Source organism: Lithobates pipiens, unplaced genomic scaffold, assembly GCF_037356315.1.
Source record: "Lithobates pipiens isolate NorthernLeopardFrog02 unplaced genomic scaffold, aLitPip1_a1.2 Scaffold_8, whole genome shotgun sequence".
NCBI classification, from domain to species: Eukaryota; Metazoa; Chordata; class Amphibia; order Anura; family Ranidae; genus Lithobates; species Lithobates pipiens.
This window is the reverse complement of record NW_027507903.1, coordinates 399,358,486-399,381,243: the sequence shown is the minus strand read 5'-3', so window position 1 is coordinate 399,381,243 and position 22,758 is coordinate 399,358,486. Positions and strand designations below refer to the sequence as shown.

Sequence of the window (22,758 nt, the reverse complement as noted above, 5' to 3'; positions counted from 1 at the left end):
ATGCATTCCTAAATGTACAAAATATAACTGGATGCTAAAATGTATAGGTAATAACCATTTGCCTCCTATGGGATCAGGAAGGTTTTTTTTCCCCACTGGAGCAAATTGGATCATGCCTTATTGGGTCTTTTTTACCTTCCTCTGGATCAACTGTGGGTACAGGATTGTGTATATGGAGGTTTTCTATTAGGTTTTTTTTTTTGGTTGAACTAGATAGACTGGTGTCTTTTTCATCCTGTCTAACGATGCAACTATGTAACTTCAGCCAGAAGCTTGTTTGTTTGTTTTAATTAAACTGAGAAGAGTACATACTTCCGTTAAAAAATGATTGCTGCCCCTTTAACATCTTATGACAACAAGACAAGAAATGATGTGAGTGGTCAGGGGGAGGAAGTGACAGACAGTAATGATTAACTGACAGAGGCTTTTTACTGCGCTCTTTACTGCAGAGACAACTTTACTGAGTAAATTTGTGTTTTTTGTAGTCTTTGTTCCCACTGAAAAATTTCTCAACACTTCCCATTTCAAGGTTCAATTGTTCACAATTTATATGCCTTTCCAACTATGTCAAAAACTGAAAGAGTTATGCCTTGTATACATTCCGACAACAAAATCCATTGGATTTTGTCCTAAACTGGTGTTGCATACACACAGTTGGACAAATTTGTCAGAAAATCTGATCGTTCGGAACGTGATTACATTCGTTCGTTACAACGGGACTACGTTGAGGCTACTAGTCAATAGTTTTGGTCTCGTAATTTGATCTGAGCATGCGTGGCACTTTGTCCGATCGGAATTCTCTACAAATGATTGGAAAAAGTCAGATCAGCTTTTTTTGTCTGAAAATTTGAGATCCTGCTCTCAAATTTTTTTCTGACAGAATTTTCGATGGAAAAAGTCTGATAGAGCCCACACACGATCGGATATTCCGACAATATAATCTGATTGGACCTTTTCCGTCGGAATTTCCGACGGATGTACAAGGCATTAGGCTTTAAGGCTGGGTTCACAATTGAATGCGGCTGATGGCATGGGTCCGATGCATCCCAGTTCCCTGTTTCAGGGATGAATGAAGCCTGAATTTTTGTCTGAATTCAGACCTGAAACTGAGCCAAAGACACACAGGATCCCTGTGCAATTCACTCCGCAGCCTCTCCAGAGATGTGTGAACCGGCTCTGTTGTGAGCCGGTCACAATCTCCTGTCATTCCGGCATCCAATGCGCACTAGAACCTAGTCTAAAACACAGTAAAATGCCCATGGTGAAAAATGTGGGGCGGGGGTTCAAAAGATATAGGGTAAGGGTGGTATAGAACACTTGGAGGACTAAGAAGATGAAAAAATTTAATGCAGCCCTAGAACTGTACACATGTTCAATGTATCTGGTAATGTGAATTGTATTACATACTATACATTGAATCCCTGTGCCTAATGTTTAAAAACTATAGGTTATAAAACCAACCCTCTTTCTTTTATCGTTAACTTTAGATAGTATTGATAAAAGTGGAGTATTACAGTAACATCATTTAAACATTAAAAACAAATACTTAGTACCTTTAATTTAAGCATTATACAAACGTCAGAAGGCTATTTTGATGTCAATTTATTGATCATATAATTTTGTAACATTCATTATTCTAAAATTTTGAGCTACAGAATCAAAATATTTTTATGATTTATATGAATCATACAGCAGTGTAACATAATAGAAGTTGCTGTAATTGTTTCACTTTTGTGCACTGGAAAATGATTTCTTGCACCCTGTAAATGAAAAAGAAAAAAAAAGAATATATATATTTTTAATAATTTTTAATAAAGGATAATCAAAAAGTAATGAGTAATGACAATGCTGTAATACAAAAACTAAGCAAATACATTCTGTCTTTCATTATTTTATCCTTTTTTCACTCTATGTGCCAACAGCATGAATATAAGTAAGTTACATTGTATAGGCCAGTGATGGTGAACTTTGGCACCCCAGATGTTTTGGAACTACATTTGCCATGATGCTCAAGCACACTGAAGAGTGCATAAGCATCATGGGAAATGTAGTTCCAAAACATCTGGAGTGCCAAGGTTCGCCATCACTGGTATAGGCTCTCCCTAAGTATTCAAAGTTCACTTCCACTGAGTTAACATCAAAAATACTTTGGAGCATATTTGCTCAAACAAGAAACATAAGTTAACTGACATTTAAGACACAAAGTGTTTGCCAAAGAATTCTGACTGAGGCTAGGTTCACACTTTTGCGTGCGAGAGAGCGGTAGTACTATGCTATTTGGAGCATGTGAAATTGCGCACATTGGCAGATGCATGGAGGTGCCAGTAACCATTATTGGCACCACCGTGCATCTGCTAAAGAGCACCTTGTTTCTGTGCATGTCAGGAAAGCCGCACTAGTGTGAACCTAGCATGACTTGTGACAGGTTGGTTTTTTTTCATGTGTCTATTTTAAGTGCTTAGTACAGTTCTATTTAATAAATATACTTGTGTTCACAAGCAAATGTGCTTTTGACATAGTATGTTTTTAGAAAGCACAGTCAGTTAATAGCTGAACAGTTGGTAAAGTTAGATAGTGAGATATTTAAAGCTGAACTCAAAGAAAATAGCTACAAACACAGATAAAACACATATATGAAAGCTGCTTTACCTTCTATTTCTTTCCATCTGGCCCTGATATTTACACAGCTCTGCCCCAGGGTACAGCCCTATCACTCTCATGTACAGGTGTCCCCCCCCCCCCCCCCCCCCACATCTATCCTGATACTGGGCAGTGAAACCACAATCAGTACTTGGATGAGCTAATATTTTGGTTGCTTTCCACTATCCTTATAATAGCAGGCTCCTTCTATGGCAGTATGCCTGACAGACCTTGTGCAGATTCTCCTGTACAGGGGCTGCAAGAGGTAGACACGAAGATAAATTCCAAATTCGGGTACTTAGACAATTTGCATTACAAAAAAAAATTGAATGATCTATTGATGACATGAGAGCTGCATTAACTTGTGACTTTTTTATCTACCCAGAGTTCCACTTTAATATGTACGTGTTAATTAGAAAATAAAAAGTATGACAGCAGTTGTAATGCTATTAAAACCATTAACAGTGCTCTACGGTGCAAAATAGATTTTAATATAATGAAGTATTGTTTTACCTGTTCTATTATTTAAGACTTATGCTAGTGAACCCATAAGCAGAGGTATCCGTTGCTCTTGAAACTCCACTTTCTGAAATAGAGCCTCCAACATCATTTCCACCTCCATTTTCCATCATGCTTCCTCCAGGATATCCAGTATTTAAAATAGGTCTGCCTAAATCAAAGCCTAATTGTCCACTTGCAGAGTGTCCAACATTTCCACCTAAACTTCCAGTAACTGAACCTGAAGCTGGAATAGTAGCTGAATCATAATTTCCACTTCCCCATAAAGGGTTGGGCATTATTTTTGTAGGGCCATTGTTTGACCCACTTCCACTTGTCCCTAAAACCCCTCCTAAAAGGTTAGGTAGCGCATTTGTAACAATTCCAAGAGGGCTATTTCCACCTGCCCCATCTAAAAGTTTAGGAACAAAACCTGTAACAATTCCAAGAGGGACACCACCTAAAACTCCACCTACACTTCCTAAAATACCAGTTTTTGAATCAGCAAGATTTCCAATCAACTCTGTAGCGGTCTTAAGAAGTCCACCATCTTGTTCACCTAGCAGTCCTTCAACAGAACGTGTTACTGTTCCAATTGTGTTACCTACGAGATCAGTAACTGAATTTAGCGCAGATGGCAACAGTCCTGTTACCCCACTCAAAAGTCCTTGTGACCCCATCACTGATCCTGCTGTTCCTCCAATGGATTTAATACGACTCCCTGTTACATCAGTTACCATTGGTGTGATTTTATCGAGTCTCTTACCCATATCACCAACAGTTTTAATAACTTCTCCTGTTAACCTACTTAAAGATAAAACTAACTCTCTAACCAAAGCACTTGATCCCACAAGGACTTCTAGGAGGGGCTGGAATAGTTCTGGAGCCCGAATCTGTATTAATGCTAAAAGGCGGCTCACTCTATCTATTGGTATAGTTGTCTGACTTTGTCCATTAAAGCTAGGAACAGAATATAAAAGCTGGATAAAAAGAAAAAAAAAAGATACATCAGAAAGATGCACACTGTGAAACAAAATAATTTAATATTTCATAATAAAAGTGAACTTTAGTAAAGGCATAATTGTTATTGTTATTAGCATTACGTGATTTACAATTTTCTAACCTTTAAGGCTAAGGATCTTTATTTGAACCATATGACTGTAATTTTCAAATCTCATGGGACTCAAAAATAAATGTCCCTTTTTTTGAAAATAAGTATCCTTATCCTTAACCTGAAAACTGCAGTTTTCAGTAACTATTATATTCAGTGACCACAAAAGATTACCGATGACATATATATTTATAGTGATATTGTGGGCATTTTAAAAATCATCATGTTATGATAGCACGTACTACCTGTGACCTCAGTCCTGCCCTGGGGAGTAGGTTTGCCATGGCAAACCTATGTTCCCTTCATTCTGGAACAGCGAAGCATCTGCCATTGTTCACCTATCCATCTCAGGGTCATCACATCACAGATATGTCTTTCATCTCTATAGTCAGCAGAAATTAAAGCTTTTTACTGACTTATTGCCTGGAGATAATGACCTTTACACATCTTTTCTTGATCTATTGTAAAAGCTCTTATGTTTTTTACATCTGCAGGAATTAGGCTCGGTTCACACAGGGGCGACTTGTCCAGGCGACTTCGCCGCCTGACAAGTCGCGCCCCGTTCTGTACTACGGAACAGTTCTAATAGGAGCGACTCAAGTCGCTCCGACTTAGAAAAAAGGTTCCTGTACTACTTTTGCGGCGACTTCGGGCGACTTGCATTGACTTCTATACAGAAGTCGTTTTGCAAGTCGCCGCTGAGGTCGCGGCAGGTCGCGGCGCTGCAAGTCGTGCCGCCTACTGTGTGAACCGAGCCTAAGCAGTTGTACTGTCCATTTGTATTTTAAAATATACGTAAACCCTAACTAAATTACATTTAGTTTGCTAAAGCTCTCAAAAAGCTATAAAAGGTTTTATTGAGACGGCCACTTGTATTCTCCACCAGAAGCTCATGTGACAGTGTGACAAAGCATAGGACCATTTGGAAGTCAGGTGAAAAAGAATTTTTATCCCGTAATAGAAAATGCCTAAGCAAGGACTTTCATGACAGGATCACCAGGTATTATTTTAATGGAAGCTGCATATTTAACCACATGCTGACCAGGCCATATCTGAAAGATGGCTGCAGCGCGGTCTGCTTATTTTGGGAGGGCGTCCATGGACACCCTCCCAGAATCACCCCCAGTGCGCCCCGTGTGTCTCACAAAAGTGTAATAGGTAGTCACATTAGATTTGAAATGTCCCTGACGGTGCTTCCTGTAGGTTGAGCCTCTCTATGTGGCCAGGTTGTGGAAAAGTCTCACACAAGTGGTATCGCCATATTCAGGACGAGTAGTAGAATGTATTTTGGGGTGTACTTTTTGCTATGTACATGCTATGTGTTGGAAATATCTTAAAAATGGACAACTGTGTGTTAAAAAAAAATGTGTTTTCATTTTCTTTGCATGTTTTCCACAAACTTGTGGAAAAAAATTACATATTCAAAAGAATCATTATGCCTCATAGAATATATGTTGGGATGTTTATTTTCCAAAATGGGGTCATTTTGTGGACATTTCCATTGTCCTGGCCTTCAAAAGTGTAAGCCCTTGTACACACGGTCGGACATTCAGACGGAAAATGTCCGATTGGACCGCGTTGTCAGATAATCCGACCGCGTGTGGGCTTCATCTGACTTTTTCCATCGGAATGTCCGACCAACAAAGTTTGAGAGCTGGATATAAAATTTTCCAACAACATGATCCAATCGGACTTGGGGTGTAACTTGTGTAACTGGGGTGTAATTGGGGTGTAACTTGTGGTATGCATACACTGTGTGAGAGAAATAACCTGTTAATATGACAATTCTGTGGAAAAAGGAAAAAAAATCTTAATTTTGCAAAGAATTGTGGGAAAAAATTACAACTTCAAAAAACTCACAATGCCTCTTACTAAATACACTGGATTGTCTACTTTCCAAAAAGGGGTCATTTGGGGGGTATTTGTGCTGTCCTGGCTTGCTAGGGTCTCAAGAAATGATAGGCCTTCAGTATATCAGGTGTGATCAATTTTCAGTGATTGGCACCATAGCTTGTAGACTCTGTAACTTTCACAAAGACCAAATAATATACACTGATGTGGGCTATTTTTACCAAAGAAATGTAGCAGTATAAATTTTGGCCCAAATGTATTAAGAAAAATTGCTAATTTGCAAAATTTTATAACAGAAACGAAAAAAATATATATAATTTTTAAAATTTTTGGTCTTTTTTCATTTATAGCGCACAAAATAAAAAACTCAGTGGTGATCAAGTACAACCAAAAGAAAGCTCTATTTGTGTAAAAAAAAGGTCAAAAATGTAATATGGGTCAATGCTGCCTGACTGAGTAATTGTCATTCAAAACGTGAGAGCACTGAAATCTGAAAATTGGTCTGGTTAAGAAGGGGGTTTCAGTGCCCAGTGGGCAAGTGCTTAAAAAAATGCAAATTACTTTTGAAACTACATTAATCTAAAATGTATATGGGGATGAGTGATATTACAGTCAATAGTTTGAAATCAAGATAGAATTGTATATGCATTGTCACCCTGTCACATGTGTCACTGACCGAGACTACAGGAGGCCATGCAAACAATACAGTACAAGCATGGTTCACCATGGTAAGTTGGTCTAAAGCAGGGGTGTCCAACCTGAGGCCCAAGATGGCCACGAATGCAGCCCAACACAAAATCATAAACTTAACCCCTTGCCTACAGGGCACTTACACCCCCTTCCTGCCCAGGCCATTTTTCAGCGCTGTTGCAATTTGAATGACAATTGCGTGGTCATGAGTCACTGTACTCAAATTACATTTTTATTATTTTCTTCACACAAATAGAGCTTTCTTTTGGTGGTATTTAATCACTGCTGGGTTTTTTATCTCTGCAAAAAAAAGACCAAAAATTTTGAAAAAAATAAGTTTCTGTCAGTAAATTTTGTAAATAAGTCATTTTTCTCCTTCACTGATGTGCGCTGATGAGATCTGCTCATCAATGTCCTTATTGAAAAGCCCTGTACACACGATAGAATTATCCGACAACAAAACTGTGGATTTTTTCCAAAAGATGTTGGCTCAAACTTGTCTTGCATACACACGATCACACAAATGTTGACGGAAACTCCGAACATCAAGAACGTGGCGGCGAACAACATGTACGATGAGCCGAGAAAAATTAAGTTCAATAGCCAGTGCATCTCTTCTGCTTGATTCCAAGCATGCGTGGACTTTTGTGCGTCAGACTTATATACACACACTCGGAATTTCCGACAACAAATGTTCTTTGGAGAATACACATGGTCGGACTTTCCCACAACAAGCTCACATCCAACATTTGTTGTCGGAAAATCCTATTACGTGTACAGGGCAAGACAGTAATATGTTTAGCAAACATTTACTGATAACACTGCAGACCTTGTTTATACAGTACTCTTATGCCACGTACACACAATCGGATTTTCCGACAACAAATGTTGGTCCGTCAGACATTTGTTGTTGGACAAATGTTGGCTAGCATGTTCTCAAATTCTTCGCCAACAGATGTGTGTTGTCAGACTTTCCGATCATGTGTACACAAGTCCTTCGGACAAAAGTCCAAAGTACAGACACACATGTGCGGAATCAATGCTCACCAACACAACATTAGCAGAAGGAGCCCAAAGGGTGGCGTATGACTATTGAATTTCCTTTTTATCAGCTCGCCAAACGTCTTCTATGTCATTACATTCGTAATTGTTGGCCAACATTTGTGTGACCATGTGTATGCAAGAGAAGTTGGAGTCAACAACCTTCAAACAAAATTCCACAGTTTTGTTATCGGAAAGTCAGATCGTGTGGTACGGGGCATTAGTTATTAGATGTGCAGAATATTTATGTTTGCATTGAACAAAACAATCTGATCTGATTTACAAAAATGTGAATTTAGAAGTGCATTTTATAAAATAAACGCTAACTTTTCATTAGCTTCTTTACCATTATTTTTTCTCAGCTTCACTATGAATGAACGGGTGTAAATATTGATCAACAAATATAACATCAACATGTTGACAGATTTTTATTTACCAGTATTTTGTGTACTTTAGTGAGAAGGGGTTTCTGTAATTAAAAAAAAGGAAAACAAAGCCAAACCTTAATAATCAAAGTAAAAAGTCCCATGACAAAAGTTTTGTGTGCATGCTCTGGCTTATTGTATGAGAAAGTTCAAAGTGCAATATTAATATGCAAAATGAAGCAGCCTATACCAATCTGATTTTAAGCTGTTCCTGTACGATCAGTAAATGATGAATTCTGATTGTTATCTTGTCAGTCAAGCTCAACTGTCATAAATGTCATCTCTGCCCAATAAGGTTTCAGATTTACTGGATAATTTAATCAAATCTAGCTTTAGCTTCTTTCAATAATCCACAATAATTCTAATTTTGCTAAATTTTAGTGTCATATCTGGATCCGAAGATGGATTTTCCCCAATGTAACATAAACAAAGAACTTTTCTGAAAAAAAAATCACTCCTTTTATTATAGTTTTGTCAGAAAAGTCAGCAACACAAATAATCAGGAAGCCATATGATTGTTGCAATTACTAGGTGATATGAAAAGTTAGTGGGTGATTTAACCCTTTCATACATAGCTGAAACACATTTTGGGCGGAGGTACCCATTGATGTTTTCACTGCATAGGATGCATTGTCTTTATTTCTCATCTGTTAAACAATAAGTGGCATTTCTTTATTTCATTGTACAATGTAAGCTGTTTTTAGTTTTCAATCTAAAATGCAGAGTGACCAACTTTACTCTGACTTTCCTGATCTGAATATTTTTTTTTGATTTTATAATTCAGTACTTTTAGCCAGTGAATCAGTATAATAACCAGGCAACTAGCTTCTTCTTTCAGAAAATGGTCAACAACAGACACTCTCTCTGGTAGAGGTTTACATTAACCTGTTATTAAAACTACTATCTCTAAAAAACACAAACGGGGCTGCTTTAAAGCAAGTGAACACTTATATCCAAGCTAGGGCTGTTTGATAGATCATGGCTGATTTATACAGAGCACCTGCTACAGTGATTAGAAGAAATGAACAGAAAATTAGTTTGGACAGCTACAACAGTTGCCCATCACTGGTCTAAATGTCCCACATCTATCTGACATAACATAGTTTAAACAAAATTGTGGGAATCCAAGAGTGGAAGGAACATATGCTTTTTGCTCTATTGAGGGACCATAAAAATATGTTTTAGATCAATGTGAAAAAACATCTTCAATTAAGAGGTAAAATCCAGTTATTGGGGCTAAAATTGGCATAGCAGAAAAACCTGGGTTTCCAGGCATTCTTGGCATTATACAATTCAACAAAATAGCCTTAGGTGCCTGCTTGGGTTTTGTATAGACCTGATGTATAAAAATTGTAATATGTAACCCAAGTACCATGGCAGGAACAGCAGCAAGGGCAAGACCAGGTAGCTTCTGGATCAACACTGGATCAATCCAGGATGATCCTGGTTTTGTTGCATTTATATGAATTCATTTTATATCCATATGGGTATTAAGTCAGTCTAAATATCAACAGAAACAGATTGCCTCCTCTGTTTGAAGAGGTAATTTCTATATTAGTTATCAGCATTTCATCAATTTAAACTCTGCTGTTAATATGTTCATATTACCACTGGTCCACATTGAGGTATAGTGTAATCTCCAATATTAAGGTTAATCTAAAATAGAAATAAAATGTGAATTAAAATAGATACAGAAATATAAATGTATAATGCTTTCAACATGGAACCACAGTCAAAATTATTTTATAATCTTTATCAGGAACTCCATCAATAAGAACATTTTAGGTGCATCAGAATTCTTTGTGAATTTTTTTATTTTTCAATAATTTTATTAGAATTTTCTCAAAGCTTCCAAGTTTACAACAAAAATGTTGATGTGGTAAATATTTCAAAGTCTCCAATGATACACACTTAGGAGAACAGATAACTTAAGGGAAATAATCAACAATATCAGGATATTTGAGTATTGTCATATCAAAAAAATATGAATAAATCAAATACTATGTACATCAAACATATATAGACATCATGTTAAATCTATCTTGCACAGATGATATTAAATTTATACGTATGTGTCTGAGCTTGTACTTTAGATGTCCGCTGATCATAAGAGAAAAGCATTATTCTAAATATAATGTCTCATTATAGGATGGGGAGAGGAGAAGGGGAAGTTTGGTTGTAAAGTACTGAAGTTGCAATTAAAAATAAAAAAGGGGGGGGGGGGGGAAAGGAAGAACCCAGTACTATAAGAGTGGGGTATAGCAATGATCATGTAACAATGTGGGCACTAGGAAAACATGATTTTTGTCAGTTTTTTTCTGTATCCCCATATTACCCCATTTTCCTATGTGGTTACCTGGATAGGAAGGGAATAGAGATCTCCTAAGGGCACTTTCATACTGGGGCAGTGAGAGCGTCGGCAGTAAAGCGCCGCTAGTTTTAGAGGGGCTTTACCAATGTTTTAGTGGGACTTTTCAGCGACTAGCGGGATGCTTTTAACCCCCGCTATTGGCCAAAGAAGGGGTTAATAGTGCCCACAAATCGCCGATGCCGAAGTACTTCAGCAGCGGTGCCCATTAATTTCAATGGGTAGGGGCGTTTAGGGAGTGATGTATACAATAGCTCCTAAACCACCCCAAAGATGCTGCTTACAGGACTTTTTTTTAACGTCCCACAAGCGCACAGTGACAGGAGAGGCACTTTACAGGCGCGTTGCAGATGCTATTATTAGCTCTAAGGCTGCTTTCACACTGGGGCGGGAGCAGCGTCGGCGGTAAAGTGCCGCTATTTTTAGCGGCGCTTTACTGTCGTTTTAGCGGCGGTCTGCGGGCGCTAGCGGGGTGGTTTTAACCCCCGCTAGCGGCCGAAAAAGGGTTAAACCCACCCGCAAAGCGCCGCTGCAGCGGCGCTTTGCCGGCGGTATTGCCGCGGTGTCCCATTGATTTCAATGGGTAGGAGCGGTTTAGGAGCGGTGAATACACCGCTCCTTCACCGCTGCAAAGATGCGGCTAGCAGGACTTTTTTCACTGTCCTGCCAGCGCACCGCCCCAGTGTGAAAGCCCTCCGGCTTTCACACTGGAGTTAAAGGGGCCGGTTTTTTTCAGGCGCTACACAGGCGCTATTTTTAGCGCTGTAACGCCTGAATACCGCCCCAGTGTGAAAGTAGCCTTAAACTCCTGTAAAGCGCCTCAGTGTGAAAGTAGCCTAAGGGGGACAGACAGCATTATATCCCAACTGTTATTTTAATCCTTCCAAATTTTAAACAAAACTAAACCTAACTAAATTAAAAACAACAAATATTTTTTTTTATTGAGATGTTAGGCTTTTTAGTACAAAATGATGTAACTGATGTTTACTGTAAACATGTAAAGGCACCAGTAATAGATGTTACTACATAAGTTTGACAGTTTTTCTCATGCTGACAAGTTTGCTTTAAACTTTTTTGTCCCCAGACATTAAGCAAAAAGTAAAATTTTGTGAAAGAGCTGTTAACATTGACAGTTGTCCTTTTGAATGTACTCCCATTATAGAATTTTTATTTAAACGGAAGCTAAAGGCAAAATGAAAAACACGTAGTGTACACGATGAAGACAATGACTAACTAGTGGCACAAAGCTAATCTTTGTTTTCTGAGTCCCCATTGTTACTTTGTTTTTTTACCTTTTGATCCTTTAATTATACTTTAAAGCTCAACTATAATACTTTAAAGATGAACTAAAGCTGAATAGGTATTATTTTTTTCAAAACGTGCATTGGTCCAGCTTGGTTACATCTAATTCTTTTTATCCCACAACTGAAGGGCCATTGGTGATTGTGACATCATCTGCATCTCCACTACAACTTGTCCAATCAGAAAACACCTAGTATTCATTCAAAAAAATACAAGATGTACTCTGAATGGTGAAGGTGTATAGCAAACAGATGGAAAGGTACAAAGCAGATTCGTAGCAGGGCCCTTATAATTTGGTGGATCAATTCCCCTATCTCTAGTGTGTAGGTGATGGATACAGATTTTAGCATTTAACAGTTCAGTGTAGCCAGAGCAAGAAGAGTTATAAAATACTACAGTTATGGACTACATTATAGAGTGATAAAAGATTGGTCTAATTTCCTTACCAAAAGGTCATGAATACACCTTAGTAAATATTGAAGAAATCCATTCACATCGAGAGATAATGCCTCCTGTATAAACATAAGTGTAAAAAGAAATATGTATATCAACATTTATTCATCTAAATTAAAAGATTTAGGTATTTTGTACCAGAATTCCATTTTTGACAAAAAAACTCTTCTAAGTCAAAGCTCCTTGTTTAACTCAACTGCTAGCACTGCTGTTTAAGGGATGGGAAAATACAAGCTATCTATAAACTGAAGTAGATTTTAAGGCTGTACTGATACAACCACAAGTAAGATACAACAAACGAAAGGTCACCAGCCCACAGGCACACAGCTTTTCTAGCATCTTCACAGCCACTAGATTGCCTTTTATATTCTGCCCAATATTCCTTTACACCTGCCGTTATACAAAAAGCCTACACTGTAATTGTAAATATCATGTAATATATTCTGCCATTCCTTAGACATTATATTTTTTTAAAAGAAGAAAAAATAAATGATGTACAGGAGAATCATTCAAAATGGGTTGAAAGAGATTTTAGTAATCAAATACTCACATAGGTAGCACCAGATCCCAGAAGATTAGCAAGATTACAACCAGCAGTTTCCTGTAAAAAGTACAGAACCACATGGTAATAAAGGTTACTGTAACAAGAGATAGTAATCTGTAATTTACTAGACACATATCAGACAAGCATTCCGTTTGATTTTAACACAGATGTAACAAAATGTATCTCCATGGGTGGACAGATGTAAATTATTATTATATTATTATTATACACGATTTATATAGCGCCAACAGTTTACGCAGCACTTTACAATCTATGGGGGGGGGGGGGGACAACACAATTACAGTATAGTTCAATACAAAAGGTACAGGAGGGCCCTGCTCGTAGAGTTTACATTCTAAAGGGAGGGGGTGGTACAAAAGGTAATAGCTGCAGAGAATGATTTGGTGGGGGTGGCTCGGGGACAGTTGTTAGGTGGGTGTGGGATAGGCTTCCCTGAATAAATGAGTTTTCAGGGATCTCCTAAAGGTGGACAGGGTAGGGGCTGATCAGACCGACTGGGGCAGGGACTTCCAGAGGATGGGAGAGACTCTGGAGAAGTCTTGAAGGCGAGCATGGGAAGAGGTAACAAGGGAGATAGAAAACAGGAGGTCCTGGGAGGAGCGGAAAGGGACGATTTGGGCGATATCTGCAGATGAGGTTGGTGATATAGATGGGGGTGATGTTTGTGATCTGTGCTTGCCCATAGCTTGCATAGTTTCACTGTCTCTCCATCAGAAAGTAGAGAAAAATTCAAAAATGACATCCATCCTGTTCTAATCAGAATCAGCTGGGAAGCTGTTTACATAATCTTAAATCATTTTTTTTCTTTAAATCAATTTTTTTCTTAGAATCAAAGTTTATAAATACTACGGGAGACCACATATGCCACATTCACACACATGACCATGTGGTTAATTGTGAGGATTTTAAATGTTTCTAATATTTCAATAAAACTTTTACATTTTAGGACACAATTTTATCACACAATTTTCTTTCTTTTTTTGATAGTGTAAAATATATATATATATATATATATATATATATATATATATATATATATATATATATATACATACATATATATACATATATACATATATATACATATTTGGTTTCCTTAAAGAGAGGGACAATGCACTGCTCTTGCTTTATCAAAAAGACAGGGTAATAGTTGCAGTATTTGAAATTTGAAGTTTTTTGTTTTTCTTTTGGCAAGGTATATTGCTACATATGAATATGCATCTGATTTATTATTCATCTTAAGTACATGTTTTCCACATGCAGTAATGTGTAAGTGAAGCACTTGCAGGTATTTATTACCTCACATGAAGATCAAAGTAGTCCACCTAACAATGTCTGTATTGGTTTTCTCTCTAGTAGGTTGGTGCTATATTTTATTTCAGGCATAATCCAGCATTGGCATCTACTGACTAATTTTGGCTCAAAGATAATACAATTATGTAAATTCCAGGGCCTGTGCACTGGGGAGGCAGACGTGATATCACTGATGACACAGACGTGACATACACCACATTATCAGTAATTTCACATCCACCTACTCTGCTGTCCCTGGAAGGCTTTGATTCCCAGCTGATGTTCGTTTCACCACCTGCGGCAGGAGTCTGCAGACCAGATGCCCTTGAGAGTGGAACATTGATGAGCCTTTTATCCCCTTTATATTAGGTGACAAAGGAGGACTTGTAAGTGGGAAACCAGCAGCCGGGGCTGCACCCTAGGTGGCAGTGCATCCTAGGTGGCGCTGGCCCTGCATCTAAGCCAAAGTCATGTGCCTGAAGCAGGGGGAGCTTGGCATTACCTCAGTCATCACCTGTTTTTTGTGGGATTCTCTTTAAGAATACATAGAGAATCAGACAGAAACCTAAGTGGTCTGTCATCACATCATAAAAGTACATAAAGGAATGTCAGCCCTCTGGATTCACATACATTTCTATGTTGTCTCACTGTCCAAGACAGGTAAAATGGTACACTGTCCCAAGACTGGTAACATATACTCTTTTGCTGTACTAGCCAAATACCATTCTATGTAATTTTTTAATTTAGGGTGGAAAATTACCTGAAGATTACGAATTGCTCTTACTATTTCTACTTTGTTTTCTGAAACCTAAAAAAGAGAAGCATGGCAAATCAGTATAAAAGAAACACTGATGCAAAATACAATATAAACAAAGGATGTAGATTGTAAATGTTGATGCTCCCAGTCCTTTAATTCTCCATATAAAAGTTCCAGCAATCTCTGGGGCATGCAACTTGCCTGCAAGCAAATGCAGGAGATTTCCTCCTATTAGCAGCCTACCTAGCATATTTGACACCCACAATTGTTTATTTTTTGACACCCCTTCTTTTCAAGTCACAATATTTTTTTTAAATAATCTTAAAATGTAAAAAAAATACTAATGTTGGCCAGAAAAGAAGCAGTAAAATTCCTTATTTTTGAACCATGTACAAAGAATCATCGCAGAAAAGATTTATTTAAAAGCCAAGAGTTTAACAGTAGTGCTACAGCAAACGTGTGTGTATATATACAGTGCCTTGCGAAAGTATTCAGCCCCCTTGACCTTTTCAACCTTTTGCCACATTTCAGGCTTCAAACATAAAGATATAAAATTTAAATTTTTTGTGAAGAATCACCAACAAGTGGGACACAATTGTGAAGTTGAACGAAATCTATTGGATAATTTAAGCTTTTTTAGCAAATAAAAAACTGAAAAGTGGTGCGTGCAAAATTATTCGGCCCCTTTACTTTCAGTGCAGCAAACTCACTCCAGAAGTTCAGCGAGGATCTATGAATGATCCAATGTTGTCCTAAATGACTGATGGTGATAAATAGAATCCACCTGTGTGTAATCAAGTCTCTGTATAAATGCACCTGCTCTGTGATAGTCTCAGGGTTCTGTTGAAAGCGTAGAGAGCATCATGAAGACCAAGGAACACACCAGGCAGGTCCGTAATACTGTTGTGGAGAAGTTTAAAGCCGGATTTGGATACAAAAAGATTTCCCAAGCTTTAAACATCCCAAGGAGCACTGTGCAAGCGATCATTTTGAAATGGAAGGAGTATCAGACCACTGCAAATCTACCAAGACCTGGCCGTCTCTCTAAACTTTCAGCTCAGACAAGGAGAAGACTGATCAGAGATGCAGCCAAGAAGCCCATGATCACTTTGGATGAACTGCAGAGAACTACAGCTGAGGTGGGAGAGTCTGTCCATAGGACAACAATCAGTCGTACACTGTACAAATCTGGCCTTTATGGAAGAGTGGCAAGAAGAAAGTCATTTCTCAAAGATATGCATAAAAAGTCTCTTCTAAAGTTTGCCACAAGCCACCTGGGAGACACACCAAACATGTGGAAGAAGGTGCTCTGCTCAGATGAAACCAAAATCAAACTTTTTGCCCACAATGCAAAACGATATGTTTGGCGTAAAAGCAACACAGCTCATCACCCTCAACACACCATCCCTACTGTCAAACATGGTGGTGGCAGCATCATGGTTTGGGCCTGCTTTTCTTCAGCAGGGACAGGGAAGATGGTTAAAATTGAGGGGAAGATGGATGCAGCCAAATACAGGACCATTCTTGATGAAAACCTGTTGGAGTCTGCAAAAGACCTGAAACTGGGACGGAGATTTATCTTCCAACAAGACAATGATCCCAAACATACAGCAAAATCTACAAAGGAATGGTTCACAAATAAATGTATCCAGGTGTTAGAATGGCCAACTCAAAGTCCAGACCTGAATCCAATCGAGAATCTGTGGAAAGAGCTGAAAACTGCTGTTCACAAACGCTCTCTATGCAACCTCACTGAGCTCAAGCTGTTTTGCACGGAAGAATGGGCAAGAATTTCAGTCTCTCGATGTGCAAAACTGATAGAGACATACCCCAAGCGACTTGCAGCTGTAATCGCAGCAAAAGGTGGCTCTACAAAGTATTAACGCAAGGGGGCCGAATAATTTTGCACGCCCCACTTTTCATTTTTTTATTAGTTAAAAAAGTTTCAAAAATCCAATAGATTTCGTTCCACTTCACAATTGTGTCCCACTTGTTGGTGATTCTTCACAAAAAAAAAACTTTTATATCTTTATGTTTGAAGCCTGAAATGTGGCAAAAGGTTGAAAAGTTCAAGGGGGCCGAATACTTTCTCAAGGCACTGTATATATATAAATAAATAAATTTACCATTGGACTTCACAGTTTGGGACTTATTTGGCACAAGCACTTTTTTCTGATTATTATTTGTTAATGATGATCATCCACTTATATTTTTTCACTTATATGTACATTCCTTGATTATTTAAATCTGGTTTTGGATTTTATGTTTATTTAACACTAGGAATACGTTTTTTTCTTTCCAAGGATTTATATGGTGATATGTATAATCTTATATCTTTGTTATTATCACAGTGCTACAAATTTATTTTCCTTTAGGTATTCCGGGAGTTGCTTCCTGGTAGTGTTCAGTCATGTGACAAGTCAGATGTCCAGGCTAACGTCTGGAACGCAACGTTCTGTGGATGATTGCAGAAATAGACAAGGTACAGTAGACTGATTCAAGCGTAGCTCTTGATGTTAATGATCGCAAGGGGAACCCTTACATTCCTGGATACGGGACATAGCAGAGTCTGGTGCTTTACCCTGCATGGGCATCGTTGATGCATTTCGTGCACATCTGTGCACTTTGGTGTTCTGCCGAAGTGCACGGACGTGCATGAATGTAAGGGTTCCCCTTGCGATCATTAACATCAAGGAGCTACGCTTTAATCAGTCTACCTTGTCTATTTGCACAATCAGCCACAGAACTTGTCACATGACAGAAAACTACCAGGATGCATCTCCCCGAATACACATTGGAGATCCTGACAGCCAGCTGCGTTTAAAATAGCATACAGCTCAGTGCTGCCATGGAACAGTTTCACGGCCACCATGTGAATGGACCATAGAGATTACAGCTAACCTTACAGTTATTTGTTTTTTACCACAAGTATTTCTGCTGGTCTCTCTCCCTGATTGTGGAGGTCTGCTAGATTGGTGGGATATCAGTGAACACTATATATGCTGTTAGCCCTGGTCAGTGTGCTATGTTGCCACTCTATTTTAGACCCTGTATATACTATAGGGTCCTATAAAAGGTGCCACAGGAAATTACTGTGCTTAAACTCAGATCGGAATGCAATACTGTGAATTCCAGTGACTTTGAAATGAAATATGCTTAACGGTTGAAGTGACTTTACAGGCTCTTTTGATTTTGCTTTAAACTTTTTTGGATACTGGATGCACTGGCAATTTGACTCTATATTAAGCTTTTTTTTTTACTGCGGATAAAACTTTGCAAATACCATCATATGGTCACTTGATATTAATATACCCAGCAAACACTTGTCCTTTGCTTCCGGATTGAGTATCTAATGCCGCGTACACACGGTCGAACTGTTTGACGTACTTAGTCCGTTGAAACACATTTCAGCGGACAATCCGCTCGTGTGTGGGCTTCAGCGGACTTTTTCAACGTGCAGTCCGGAGTACTAAGAATTTCGGTTTTTCCAAAAATCTGTCCGTCGTACTTTGGTTTCAGCGGACAATACGGTCGTCAGTATGCTAGTTCGACGGACTAAGAATGGCGCATGCCCAGAAAGGATTTACACGGCGGAAGGGTGCTTTGCTGTGTCTTGGACTTCCTATTTCTAGTCCCGTCGTACGTGCTGTACACGTCATCGCACAAGCTTTCGACGGACTGTTTGTGTATCCGTGTGTGGTCAAGTCCATTCAGTGGAAACTACGACGGATTGTCCGTCGGATTGTATGACGGACTAAGTACGCCATACAATCCGCTCGTGTGTACGCGGCATTACTGGTAGCTTCATATGATACCTCGACCTGGAGAGCGGGGACTGATTTGTCTGGAGAAGTGCCTTGTATTTTTAACAAATAACGTTATTGATTACTGTACTATGGTTTTATTTTTTTGGTTGGGTATAGTTAGAAGACCTGTTCTGATTAAGGATATATTGTTGCCTTGCATTTATCACAACCTTTACCCCCCCCCCCCCTTTCATAAATAAAGTCTTTACATATACCTCTTATACTTATAAGCCGTGGTTGATCCTCCCCTCATTTTTTGCTGTCCTGGGACAACTCTTTTCCCACCCACAATTATTATACAAAAGTTATTTTACTTAATTGGGTAGGTATCTCGTCCTAAGGGACGAATTGGCTGGCTCAATATTAAGTATAGTCACTCAGGAAGATGGATTCTGGGATTTTTTTTGTTGGAATGAAGTCAATCAATAGTCTGACTTTAAAGGTCAGAATGGAAAATTTCAATATAAATGCATCAGAACTTTGAAACCCCTTGGATTCACTGTGATCTCACTGTGCAGTGAATATTTACTACTTTAATTGTTTGACAGTTAAGACTCGGGGTCCATAGCAGAGAATATAAATACATACTACACTTACTTTCATACTCTTATACGTACTTTATTAGCTTGAACAGTGTTTCTCTTTTGAACAAATCTATTTATAGGTTATAGGAATTAAATACTATAATGAATTAATACCTACCTAGCTGAGCTTTTTACCATATACAATATCTTGAATATATTTAATTTTAGCATGTATAAACAAATCCCAGTAAAATGTTTACCTTCATATACATAAAATATAATCATCCAATTTATTACCTTAAACATATCATAGACACAAAGGACGTTTGCCATGGCACCAACAGTTGCAGGCATGTTTCTATACTAGAAAAAAATGAAAAAAACAGACTCAGAAAAAAATATATATATTTCTATAGTTGTATATTTTGATCATCCTATTAATTCATTATTTGATTAAGTTTTTCAGGCTTTTCCTACATAGATATAATAATAATAATAATAATAATAATGTAAAAAAATAAGTTACTAATAGAAAACAGTAAAATCAGAAAGCAGATTATCCTAGAAGCCCCAAGGTTTTTTTTTTACTTTGTCAGTTTCACTTAAGGTATACCAAACTGTTAGGCCCCTTTCACACATGCAGACCATATGTCCGTATTTCATCCATCCATTTGCGAATGAATTACGGACATACATGCATTCCTATGGGATAGCGGATGTCTGCGGGTGAACATCCGCAGACACCCGATATCGTCCGTCTCCGCTATGGTCCTATTCTGCAGACGGAGGAAAATCCTAATTTTCTATCCGTCTGCAGAGCAGATCGGATGAACACGGACAGAAGGTCCGTGTTCATCCAATCCCCTATAGGGGAGAGCGGAAATCTGACAGTGCGGTTCCTGCACAGTGTGCATTGTGCAGGGACCTCCCTGTCATCTGCCGGCTCAGCAGGAATAAACGGAGCGATCCCCGCTGAGCAAGCAGATCATCACGGGGCAGATCATTATGGATCCGTGCCATGTGAAAGGGGCCTTAGCAGTCAGGTTAACAAAGACACAAGTTCATTGAGTCCAACCAACAGAAACATTTATGAATAAATACGTATTTAAGAAAAATAACTGCAAACGCAGAACCCTAAAGCACAGTCAATCCAGTTTAAAGGCAAAAAAACATATAAAGCATGATGCAGTTTTCTCCAACAGGCAAACATTTTCTTGTCCGATTCCATAAAGCAATCAGAAGTTCCCTGAACAACGACCTATGGTGTTAATACTTATAAATATTAACCGCTTCAGCCCCGGAAGATTTTACCCCCTTCCTGACCAGAGCACTTTTTGACATGATCGCCGGGAGACCGCGGGCACGGTCACACTGTACGTGGCAGGCCTGCTATCCCCAGCTCTTAAAGGGGACGTACAGGTATGCCCATTTGCCCACCGCTGCCATTGTGCTGGCGTATATCGGCGTGCAGAAATCAGAAAGTGGTTAAAAAGCTGTTGCATTCTTTGCATTTAGAAACACAAACAGCTTATTCGTTTCGAAACAATCTAATCAGCAGCTCAAAATAGCCCCTGAAAAAGTTTAGATTCACCAGGGTAGAGATCCCATCAGGCTGTATTAAGCATCAGCTTACCCGCTGGCATGGAAGGAAGCTCAGATTTGACAGCTTTCAGACACAACCTCCAATGCCCGGTGTTTAGCAATGCTGACACTGCCTCGTGGAAACCTCAACACAGTGGAAGGAAAAGGATGGGGCAGCCAGTAACGCATGTCAAAGGTAGACTCCTTCTTTGTCATAACCTATCCGGCATTCATATAACCTACTATCTGTTGTTCCTATCAACAGTGCAAGTGGGTTGCCACTGCAAACTGTAGACTAGTGGGGTTTCTGATAAGATTTTATGGTATGGTGAACTTACCATGGCTTTTTGCAGGCAGGTTACATCATTTAACTGGCTTTGCCGGCAGACAGAAGAACACTTCTTTCCACAGTTAGATGCTGCTAGATCTAAAATATGAATGAATTTAACTGCTTTAAAAAAATGCACATATATTATATATTTTTTTTAAACCATACTCCCTATCTTCATACCAGCATTTACTGGGGAACTGTCTAGAACTGCCCTCTTATAACTAAATACATTGACCTAGACCAATAGTACATAAACTGATTATTTTTATTTTTTTTAACTAGCTTGATTCTTTGGCCTAGAACAAGTATGCAGATAAGAATTTCTAAATGTTCTCCAACTTTTTAGGTCTGCGTAGCTTTTCTAGGTAGTTGGCACAGATAGTTTGAAGCCAGTGGTTCAGCATAATAGCCAAGAAATTAGTATTCTAAAAAGGAGGTCAGCAGTTTCAACCCAGACAGATTTATTTATTAAAAAACATGCTTGGCCTAAAAGGCTAATTTATAAGATATACTACACATTGGGTGATATGATGTTTTAAATTCTGGGTATATTCAACTCGTGTGATCTACTACTAGATACAGCCTAAATCGTCTATATAGGTCTATAAGATGAACTACCTAAAACAATCATGCATGGAAACTGAACAGAAAAGTGGAAATGTTATTTGTTGCAACCAATTATCTTCCAGACTATATGTTTCAAGCGCAAGTAAAAAAAAAAATTATTATAATATGATAAAATCTTGATGGTTATTTTTTTACATTCACTCCATCACTAAACAGAATGTAAAGACCACTATCTTTCCTCAGTAATTAGGATATAATAATTCCTCTATAATATGCATTTTTTAACAGACATGTTCTTGAAATATGGACTAGATTCACTACAATATACAGTAAATGCCCTGCATGATTTCACCTTCCCAGAAATGGTAATTGTGATCAAATGTCAACTCTTGTATTGCATAGTCCCATAATAGCATACATCTTAGCAATGTAGAGCACAACTTACTGAAGCAGCAGCTGATAGTCACAAGCAAAAGGCACACTGTGGTCTTCATGGCTGAAGAATATGTGGATTTCTATTAACCTGTCTCCCAGTCACTCTATTTATACCTTGTTGGGCATGTACTGAAGCTCATAGTGTCATAACAGGAAATTACACTGAAATTTTAGAAGTGTGGGCAAGTTTATTTAATTTTCTCATTTTACTATAATCCTCATTGGTCATGGTGACTCCAAAGGACTTGTTTAAATTCATAGCCTTTGTAATTTGTTGCGCTACTGTTAAGCAGAACTAATCAAAAATGAATTGTAAAGATCAGACTGAAGATTAAATGGCTACTTAAATTGCTCCTAGAGTTACTTATACGCATGTATTTTCGCATTTTCTGCTGTGGGTTTTATACTAACCACATAGGACCATTAAGAAAAGGTCATTAAGAGATACGTAAAAAAAAATCAGACATTGGTAAGAATCGCAATCTTTACTTTTTAATCATATTAGTATATTATATATTAC

The 22,758-nt window shown here is 38.3% G+C and overlaps 1 protein-coding gene across 1 annotated transcript; it reads right to left on the bottom strand.

Annotated features, from left to right (window-relative positions):
- Positions 1-1,586: 1,586 nt before the first annotated feature.
- Positions 1,587-22,414, bottom strand: LOC143964336 (uncharacterized). Its single transcript, XM_077474031.1, has 10 exons — positions 22,249-22,414; positions 21,244-21,332; positions 19,622-19,687; positions 14,998-15,045; positions 12,930-12,980; positions 12,373-12,438; positions 9,865-9,912; positions 8,268-8,300; positions 3,154-4,118; positions 1,587-1,760 (listed from the first exon to the last, which is right to left on the bottom strand). Exons 1-9 carry the CDS (start codon positions 22,295-22,297, stop codon positions 3,162-3,164), a joined length of 1,407 nt encoding a protein of 468 aa, XP_077330157.1. The 5' UTR covers positions 22,298-22,414; the 3' UTR covers positions 1,587-1,760; positions 3,154-3,161.
- Positions 22,415-22,758: the final 344 nt, after the last annotated feature.

Excerpts from the sequence above, each read along its gene's own strand:
- LOC143964336 (XM_077474031.1), bottom strand. The coding sequence starts at position 22,297 with ATGAAGACCACAGTGTGCCTTTTGCTTGTGACTATCAGCTGCTGCTTC. Across the intron at positions 15,046-19,621 it reads GTGTCTATGATATGTTTAAG|GTTTCAGAAAACAAAGTAGA; the intron begins GTAATAAATTGG and ends TCTCTTTTTTAG. Across the intron at positions 4,119-8,267 it reads CTAAAGTACACAAAATACTG|CTTTTATATTCTGTTCCTAG; the intron begins GTAAATAAAAAT and ends CTTTTTATCCAG.